The 9,590-nt window shown below is 46.8% G+C and overlaps 1 protein-coding gene across 1 annotated transcript; it reads right to left on the bottom strand.

The window, feature by feature from the left end:
- Positions 1 to 3,596: 3,596 nt before the first annotated feature.
- On the bottom strand, positions 3,597 to 4,148 carry LOC139394302 (cuticle collagen 2-like). The gene has a single exon (XM_071142334.1). It carries the CDS (start codon positions 4,146 to 4,148, stop codon positions 3,597 to 3,599), a length of 552 nt encoding a protein of 183 aa, XP_070998435.1.
- Positions 4,149 to 9,590: the final 5,442 nt, after the last annotated feature.

The raw sequence follows: 9,590 nt of genomic DNA, 5'->3' as shown, positions 1-9,590 counted from the left end.
GGTATGGACAGTATATTGGTATGGACAGTGTATTGGTATGGACAGTGTATTGGCGTGGACAGTGTATTGGTGTGGACAGTGTATTGGTATGGACAGTGTATTGGTATGGACAGTGTATTGGTATGGACAGTGTATTGGCGTGGACAGTGTATTGGTGTGGACAGTGTATTGGCGTGGACAGTGTATTGGTATGGACAGTGTATTGGCGTGGACAGTGTATTGGCGTGGACAGTGTATTGGCGTGCACAGTGTATTGGTATGGACAGTGTATTGGCGTGGACAGTGTATTGACGTGGACAGTGTATTGGCGTGGACAGTGTGTTGGTATAGACAGTGTATTGGTATAGACAGTGTATTGGCGTGGACAGTGTATTGGTATGGACAGTGTATTGGCGTGGACAGTGTATTGGTATAGACAGTGTATTGGCGTGGACAGTGTATTGGTATAGACAGTGTATTGGTATAGACAGTGTATTGGCGTGGACAGTGTATTGGTATTGACAGTGTATTGGCGTGGACAGTGTATTGGTATAGACAGTGTATTGGCGTGGACAGTGTATTGGTATGGACAGTCTATTGGTGTGGACAGTGTATTGGTATGGACAGTGTATTGGTATGGACAGTGTATTGGCGTGGACAGTGTATTGGTGTGGACAGTGTATTGGTATGGACAGTGTATTGGTATAGACAGTGTATTGGCGTGGACAGTGTATTGGTATGGACAGTGTATTGGCGTGGACAGTGTATTGGTATAGACAGTGTATTGGCGTGGACAGTGTATTGGTATGGACAGTGTATTGGCGTGGACAGTGTATTGGTATAGACAGTGTATTGGCGTGGACAGTGTATTGGTATGGACAGTGTATTGGTGTGGACAGTGTATTGGCATGGACAGTGTATTGGTATGGACAGTGTATTGGTATGGACAGTGTATTGGCGTGGACAGTGTATTGGCGTGGACAGTGTATTGGCGTGGACAGTGTATTGGTATAGACAGTGTATTGGCGTGGACAGTGTATTGGTATAGACAGTGTATTGGTATGGACAGTGTATTGGTATAGACAGTGTATTGGTATGGACAGTGTATTGGTATGGACAGTGTATTGGCGTGGACAGTGTATTGGCGTGGACAGTGTAATGGTATGGACAGTGTATTGGCGTGGGCAGTGTATTGGTATAGACAGTGTATTTGCGTGGACAGTGTAATGGTATGGACAGTGTATTGGTGTCGAGAGTGTATTGGCGTGGACAGTGTATTGGTATGGACAGTGTATTGGTATAGACAGTGTATTGGTATGGACAGTGTATTGGTATGGACAGTGTATTGGTATAGACAGTGTATTGGCGTGGACAGTGTATTGGTATGGACAGTGTATTGGTATAGACAGTGTATTGGTATGGACAGTGTATTGGTATGGACAGTGTATTGGTATAGACAGTGTATTGGCGTGGACAGTGTGTTGGTATAGACAGTGTATTGGCGTGGACAGTGTATTGGCGTGGACAGTGTATTGGCGTGGACAGTGTATTGGTATAGACAGTGTATTGGCGTGGACAGTGTGTTGGTATAGACAGTGTAATGGTATAGACAGTGTAATGGTATGGACAGTGTATTGGTATGGACAACATATGGTGGTGAATAGCCCTATACAGTGTCGAGTAAGACTTTCTTCCTATTTGTCCAATTTGTTCACTGTGTATCGCATGACCTCCTGAATCGTCAAGGAACGTCCCCTGATTTTATTTATTTATTTAACTTATCCAGAGAAGTCAGGCAGAGAACAAAATCTTATTTATGACGCACTGGCATCTGATGGTGGAGCTCATATCTGCCCTATGGTTCATCCACATTATTACCTCAGTGCAGAGCAGAGCAGGGCAGATCTGATAGGCCCACTGTGTCGGTGCCTTATCAGGCCTGCCCATCTAGAACAGGGAGGCGTGAGCTTCAGGTTTGCGTGCAAACGGAGGAGTCAAACAAAAGTGAAGGGGAAGAGGAGCACTGATTGTTATCCTGAATGTAGCAGCCATAAGGGCTGCCTCGCTGCCTCACTGCCTCCCTGCCTCACTGCCTCACTGCCTCCCTGCCTCACTGTCTCACTGCTTCCCTGCCTCCCTGCCTCACTGCCTCACTGCCTCCCTGCCTCACTGTCTCACTGCTTCCCTGCTTCCCTGCCTCACTGTCTGACTGCTTCCCTGCCTTTCCGCCTCACTGTCTCCCTGAATCACAATATGAATCTGTCTCAAATGTCACCCTACTTCCTACAGTTGAAGTCGGAAGTTTACATACACCTTAGCCAAATACATTTCAACTCAGTTTTTCACAATTTGTCACAGGTTTGTAGGCCTCCTTGCTCGCACACACTTTTTCAGTTCTGCCCACAAATATTCTATAGGATTGAGGTCAGGGCTTTGTGATGGCCACTCCAATACCTTAACTTTGTTGTCTTAAGCCATTTTGCCACAGCTTTGGAAGTATGCTTGGGGTCATTGTCCATTTGGAAGACTCATTTGCGACCAAGCTTTAACCTGATGTCTTGCTTCAATATATCCACATCATTTTTCTTCCTCATGAAGCCATCTATTTTGTGAAGTGCACCAGTCCCTCCTGCAGCAAAGCACCCCCACAACTTGATGCTGCCACCCCCGTGCTTCACGGCTGGGATGGTGTTCTTCGGCTTGCAAGACTCCCCCTTTTTCCTCCGAACAGAATGATGTTCATTATGGCCAAACAGTTCTATATTTGTTTCATCAGACCAGAGGACATTTCTCCAAAAAGTACAATCGTTGTCCCCATGTGCAGTTGCAAACCGTAGTCGGACTGTTTTATGGAGGTTTTGGAGCAGTGACTTCTTCCTTGCTGAGCAGCCTTTCAGGTTATGTCGATATAGGACTCGTTTTACTGTGGATATGGATATTTTTGCACCTGTTTCCTCCAGCATCTTCACAAGGTCCTTTGCTGTTGTTCTGGGATTGATTTGAACTTTTTGCACCAAAGTATGTTCATCTCTAGGAGACAGAACGTGTCTCCTTCCTGAGTGGTATGACGGCTGCGTGGTCCCATGGTGTTTATACTTGCATACTATTGTTTGTACAGATGAACGTGGTACCTTCAGGCGTTTGGAAATTGCTCCCAAGGATGAACCAGACTTGTGGAGGTCTACTATTGTTTTCTGAGGTCTTGGCTGATTTCTTTTGATTTTCCCTTTTTCCCACTGAGTTTGAAGGTAGGCCTTGAAATACATCCACAGGTACACCTCCAATTGACTCAAATCATGTCAATTAGCCTATCCGAAGCTTCTAAAGCCAGGACATCATTTTCTGGAATTTTCCAAGCTGTTTAAAGACACAGTCAACTTAGTGTATGTAAACTTCTGACCCACTGGAATTGTGATACAGTGAATTATAAGTGAAATAATCTATCTGTAAACAGATGTTGGAAAAATTAATTGTGTCATGCACTAAGTAGATGTCCTAAGTAGATGTCCTTACTTGCCAAAACTATAGTTTGTTAACAAGAAATTTGTGGAGTGGTTGAAAAGCGAGACTCCAACCTATGTGTATGTAAACTTCTGACTTCAACTGTATATAGTGCACTACTGTTGACCAGGGCCCATAGGACCAGGACCCATAGGACCAGGGCCCATAGAACCAGAGCCCATAGGGCCAGGGCACATAGGACCAGGGCCCATCGGACCAGGACCCATAGGACCAGGACCCATAGGACTAGGACCCATAGGACCAGGGCACATAGGACCAGGACCCATAGGACCAGGGCCCATAGGACCAGGACCCATAGGTCCAGGACCCATAGAACCAGGACCCATAGTATCAGGGTCCATAGTATCAGGGTCCATAGGACCCATAGGACCAGGGCCCATAGGACCAGGACCCATAGAACCAGGGCCCATAAGACCCATAAGATCAGGGCCCATAGGATCAGGGCCCATATGACCAGGGCACATAGGACCAGGACCCATAGGACCCATAGGACCAGGACCCATAGGACTAGGACCCATAGGACCAGGGCCCATAGGACCAGGACCCATAGGACCAGGACCCATAGAACCAGGGTCCATAGTATCAGGGTCCATAGTATCAGGGTCCATAGGACCCATAGGACCAGGGCCCATAGAACCAGGGCCCATAGGACTCTGGTCAAAAGTAGTGCACTATACAGCGCATTCGGAAAGTAGTCAGACTTTTTCCCTCTTTCCATTTTGTTAGGTTACAGCCTTATTCTCAAATGGATTTTTAAAAAATCCCTCCTCGATCTACACACACAATACCCCATAATGACAAAGCGAAAACAGGTTTTTAGACATTTTTGCAAATATATTCAAAATAAAAAACAGAAATATTTTGTTCACATAAGTATTCAGACCCTTTGCTAGAAGACTTGAAATTGAGCTGCATCCTGTTTCCATTGATCATCCTTGAGATGTTTCTACAACTTGATTGAACTCTTTGGCCTGATGCCAGGCGTCAAGTCTGGAGGACTGTCTGCCATCATCCCTACAGTGAAGCGTGCTGTGGGGATATTTTTCAGTGGCAGGGACTGGGAGACCAGTCATGATTGAGGGGAGATGAACGGAGCAAAGTACAGAGAGATCCTTGATGAAAACCTTCTCCAAAACGCTCAGGACCTCAGACTGGTGCGAAGGTTCACCTTCCAACAGGACAACGACCCTAAGAACACAGCCAAGACAACGCAGGAGTGGCTTCAGAACAAGTCTCTCAATGTCCTTGAGTGGCCCAGCCAGAGCCCGGACTTGAACCCGATCGAACGTCTCTGGAGAGACCGAAAAATAGCTGTGCAGTGAAGCTCCCCACCCAACCTGACAGAGCTTGAGAGGATCTACCATGAAGAATCGGAGAAACTCCCCAAATACAGGTGTGCCAAGCTTGTAGTGTCATACCCAAGAAGACTTGAGGCTGTAATCGCTGCCAAAGGTGCTTCAACAAAGCACTGAGTAAAGGGTCTGAATACTTATGTAAATGTGATGTTTCAGTTTTTTTAAATATACATTAGCAAACATTTCTAAAACCATATTTTTACTTCGTCATTATGGGGTATTGTGTGTAGATTGATGAGGGGGGAAAAAACTATTTTATATTTTTCAATACATTTTCATTTTAGAATAGGGCTGTAAAGTAACAAAATGTGGAAAAAGTCAAGGGTTCAGAAAACTTTCAGAATGCCCTGTATAGGGAATAGGGTGCCTTTGGGCCGAAACCTGGTCTGTTGAGGATGAGAGGTGAATATCAGAGATATTCTCCCAGTTCTGGACACAATGGTGATTTGTGATCCCCATTGCTGTCATAGGTTATGATTGGCTAGGATATAGATTTAAACTATATTTCTCCAAAGTTGAGTGGAAAATGTGTTATTTTTGTAACTCTAAAAGTGATCATGATAATCCCTTTAGAGATCATGTCTCCCTGAGCATTCAAGACGCGTTCATCATATTTGAGTCTTGCTCAAGGTAAAGCAACATCAAAACAAAATGAACAGACACTCCTCAGGGGTTCAATTTTCTATCCAAGAGGTCCTTCATCTGAGGGCCATGGTTTAGGCTGGCATGGCATGGCACACACCTGACCCTGCGCCGCCACGTCCCCTGACCACGCCACCCAGGCTGACAATATGCCACGCTCCGGTGCCTCTGTCACTACCCAGGTGCCTCTACAACATGCCCACCTCCCCCCAACCTGACCTGACCTATCCAAGCATTGCCAAACCTGGGATATAGGGGGCCCCAGGATCAGATGGTTGATGGTTCCCCAGGTTCTGCTTCGGAGATGGATGGAAACCTTCCAGGTGACGTGCTGGGGAGTGGGAAAAGGCAGCAGGCTGAGGTACTGCAGGTTAGGTTGACGTCAGAGGGAAACAATTAGCTAGACCTATGGGGCTCATCGTGACCCATCTGTTAGGATTAGAGGTCTGCTGTTCCCTGGGTATCTATACTGTACTGTAGGTCACTGTCTGTCTGTTGCTACCTGGGTATCTATACTGTACTGTAGGTCTCTGTCTGTCTGTTGCTACCTGGGTATCTATACTGTACTGTAGGTCACTGTCTGTCTGTTGCTACCTGGGTATCTATACTGTACTGTAGGTCTCTGTCTGTCTGTTGCTACCTGGGTATCTATACTGTACTGTAGGTCTCTGTCTGTCTGTTGCTACCTGGGTATCTATACTGTACTGTAGGTCTCTGTCTGTCTGTTGCTACCTGGGTATCTATACTGTACTGTAGGTCTCTGTCTGTCTGTTGCTACCTGGGTATCTATACTGTACTGTAGGTCTCTGTCTGTCTGTTGCTACCTGGGTATCTATACTGTACTGTAGGTCTCTGTCTGTCTGTTGCTACCTGGGTATCTATACTGTACTGTAGGTCTCTGTCTGTCTGTTGCTACCTGGGTATCTATACTGTACTGTAGGTCACTGTCTGTCTGTTTCTACCTGGGTATCTATACTGTACTATAGGTCTCTGTCTGTCTGCTGATACCTGGGTATCTATACTGTACTGTAAGTCACTGTCTGTCTGTTTCTACCTGGGTATCTATACTGTACTGTAGGTCTCTGTCTGTCTGTTTCTACCTGGGTATCTATACTGTACTGTAGGTCTCTGTCTGTCTGCTGCTACCTGGGTATCTATACTGTACTGTAGGTCTCTGTCTGTCTGTTGCTACCTGGGTATCTATACTGTACTGTAGGTCTCTGTCTGTCTGTTGCTACCTGGGTATCTATACTGTACTGTAGGTCTCTGTCTGTCTGTTGCTACCTGGGTATCTATACTGTACTGTAGGTCACTGTCTGTCTGTTTCTACCTGGGTATCTATACTGTACTGTAGGTCTCTGTCTGTCTGTTGCTACCTGGGTATCTATACTGTACTGTAGGTCTCTGTCTGTCTGTTGCTACCTGGGTATCTATACTGTACTGTAGGTCTCTGTCTGTCTGTTGCTACCTGGGTATCTATACTGTACTGTAGGTCTCTGTCTGTCTGCTGCTACCTAAGTTTCCACTGTCTCTCTCTTTTAGCTTGTGCGTGATTTAAATTGAGCTTCAATGGATGGTGCAAAGGAACAAATGGAATAGTCCCAAAACTGTGAACCCCGCCCACCTGGCTGGCACATCAGGCAGCCTCAATCAAACTCTCAACGTACTTGAAATAAAATAAATGCTATTTGAACCCAGGTCTGGTGTGGAGGACTCCATCAGAGCACAAGACAGGTTTGTTTATATATGAGCTGAGTAGCTAGGCTCAGGTCAACAGATGGCCTCTTTAGGTTAGTTCTGTCTGCTGTTACTGAGGCCTCGTCGGACATAGTCTACGCTGGGAAGTCCCTTCATTGTATCATACACAGTACTGGCATTTCATTTGGTTTTGAGATCAAATTATGGGTGAATGAATTTGGTCTCAATTGGAATGTTTCATTTAAAACTGTATGAAATGAAAAGTTTAATCTTCTTAAAATGTTAGATAGCTGTATATATAAATCCTTGAAAGATTAACTGATAAATCCTTACAAATGAACTGCCTATTATACAGTATTCTAGATTATAATGTGACTAAATGTTGTTATAATAAACTGGAATTATATCTCTCCTTGTTTACAGATTTCTTGTTTACTTGAGTGATGGTTTCCCATGATTTTTTAAGCATGGCCTTAATTTCCACTCCCGGTTTATATGCTGGCAGGCTGAAGTGTTATGTTTTGAATTTGGGATCCAGGAGGATAAATCAAGCCTTCTGGCACAGAATCCAGTCCATGAGCAGTCAGTGCGCACACTGTCAAATCTCTCCCTGTTGCTAATACAATCTACCTCTCCTACACGACAGCATTGCCATCTGTGAAAGACAGAGACAGAGGGAAACCAAGGATTGGTAATTGAATCTACTGCAGATATGTATTGGAAACAGTCGTTCACTTTCCTTTGTCTGACAATCATGTTTGAATCCAGTTTCTTGCAGTGGCATGGCTCATGTTGTTTTCTTCCTTGGGATCAGGAGGAGGAAGAGGAGGAGGAGATATCCTAGCGTTCTAGCAGGCCAGGCAGCGTGTCATTAGGCTCTCCTACAGGTCATGTTAAGCCCACGGTTGGAGGTTGGAGCCTTGCCTTGCCTTGCCGTCACCAGTGGTCTGGCCTACCAAAGCAGCCTGGGCTGGGGCTTGGTGCTGGGCCGGGACTGCATGGGGCTGGGGCAGAAGCTGTGGGGCTGTAGCTGGGGCTAAGGCTGGGGAGCTGGGGCTGGGGCTGGGGCTAAGGCTGGGGAGCTGTAACTGGGGCTGGGGAGCTGTAGCTGGGGCCGGGGAGCTGTAGCTGGGGCTGTTGCTGGGGCTGGGGACCTGTAGCTGGGGCTGGGGACCTGTAGCTGGGGCTGGGGAGCTGTAGCTGGGGCTGGGGAGCTGTAGCTGGGGCTGGGGAGCTGTAGCTGAGGCTGGGGAGCTGTAGCTGTAGCTGGGGATAAGGCTGGGGAGCTGTAGCTGGGGCTGGTGAGCTGTAGCTGGGGCTGGGGAGTTGTAGCTGGGGCTGGGGCTAAGGCTGGGGAGCTGTAGCTGGGGCTGGGGAGCTGTAGCTGGGGCTGGGGAGCCGTAGCTGGGGCTGGGGCTAAGGCTGGGAAGCTGTAGCTGGGGCTGGGGAGCTGTAGCTGGGGCTGGGGAGCCGTAGCTGGGGCTGGGGCTAAGGCTGGGAAGCTGTAGCTGGGGCTGGGGAGCTGTAGCTGGGGCTGGGGAGCCGTAGCTGGGGCTGGGGCTAAGGCTGGGGAGCTGTAGCTGGGGCCGGGGCTGGGGAGCTGTAGCTGGGGCTGAGGCTGAAGTTGTGGGCTGGGGCTGGGGTTGCTTGGTGCTTGGGGCTGGATTTCCAGTAAATGGTGGTCCTGCAAGGAGCTGTGGTAGAGGGTGGCTAACCAGTTTGTAGTAATTACAGGGCTTCTTTTAGACTGCCGGGCCCGGCCTGGCTTTGGCCTGGATTCAGGGAAATCACATCCCAGATGGTACTCTCTTAAAACTAAAACCAAGAAAATCCACCATAAAAGTTGGATGGGTGAACTACTGCTGCTGAAAGGACAGAGTCCTCTCTTCTACTTCCCTTTAATTCAAGTCATTTACACCAACACTGTGATCTGTGAAAAACACATTTGTTGACATTGTGACGTCAATGGAGACACCTTTGCTATTCCTACAGTATGTACATCACTAACTAATTAGAGGAGAAAATATACAATACATTTGACAGTTTTGTTTTGCTTGTCTTCAGGGTCTGGTTGCTATGCGTGTTGCTATCAAATGACCGGTCACGTCCCTATCATATTAGCCACTACTTTCATTAGAGACATTCAGCATACACTAAAGAAGCTATTGCCTTAGGTTGCGCATACCATGTCACAAGCATCAGAGTGTTGTACAGCTGTAGGATCTTCATTTGATCACTCTTTTGTTGCTGAGAATGTTCCTGCACCACAGGAAATGCAGATGAGCTTTGTGATTTACATAAATTCACTGAAAACCCACACTAACACATGGTTATATTAACTGTATTGCACTTTTTATATTAACAGTATTGCACCTACTTATGTCCAGCTAATAG

Source organism: Oncorhynchus clarkii, unplaced genomic scaffold (genome assembly GCF_045791955.1).
Source record: "Oncorhynchus clarkii lewisi isolate Uvic-CL-2024 unplaced genomic scaffold, UVic_Ocla_1.0 unplaced_contig_3050_pilon_pilon, whole genome shotgun sequence".
NCBI classification, from domain to species: domain Eukaryota; kingdom Metazoa; phylum Chordata; class Actinopteri; order Salmoniformes; family Salmonidae; genus Oncorhynchus; species Oncorhynchus clarkii.
This window is presented reverse-complemented; position numbering and strand designations above follow the sequence as displayed.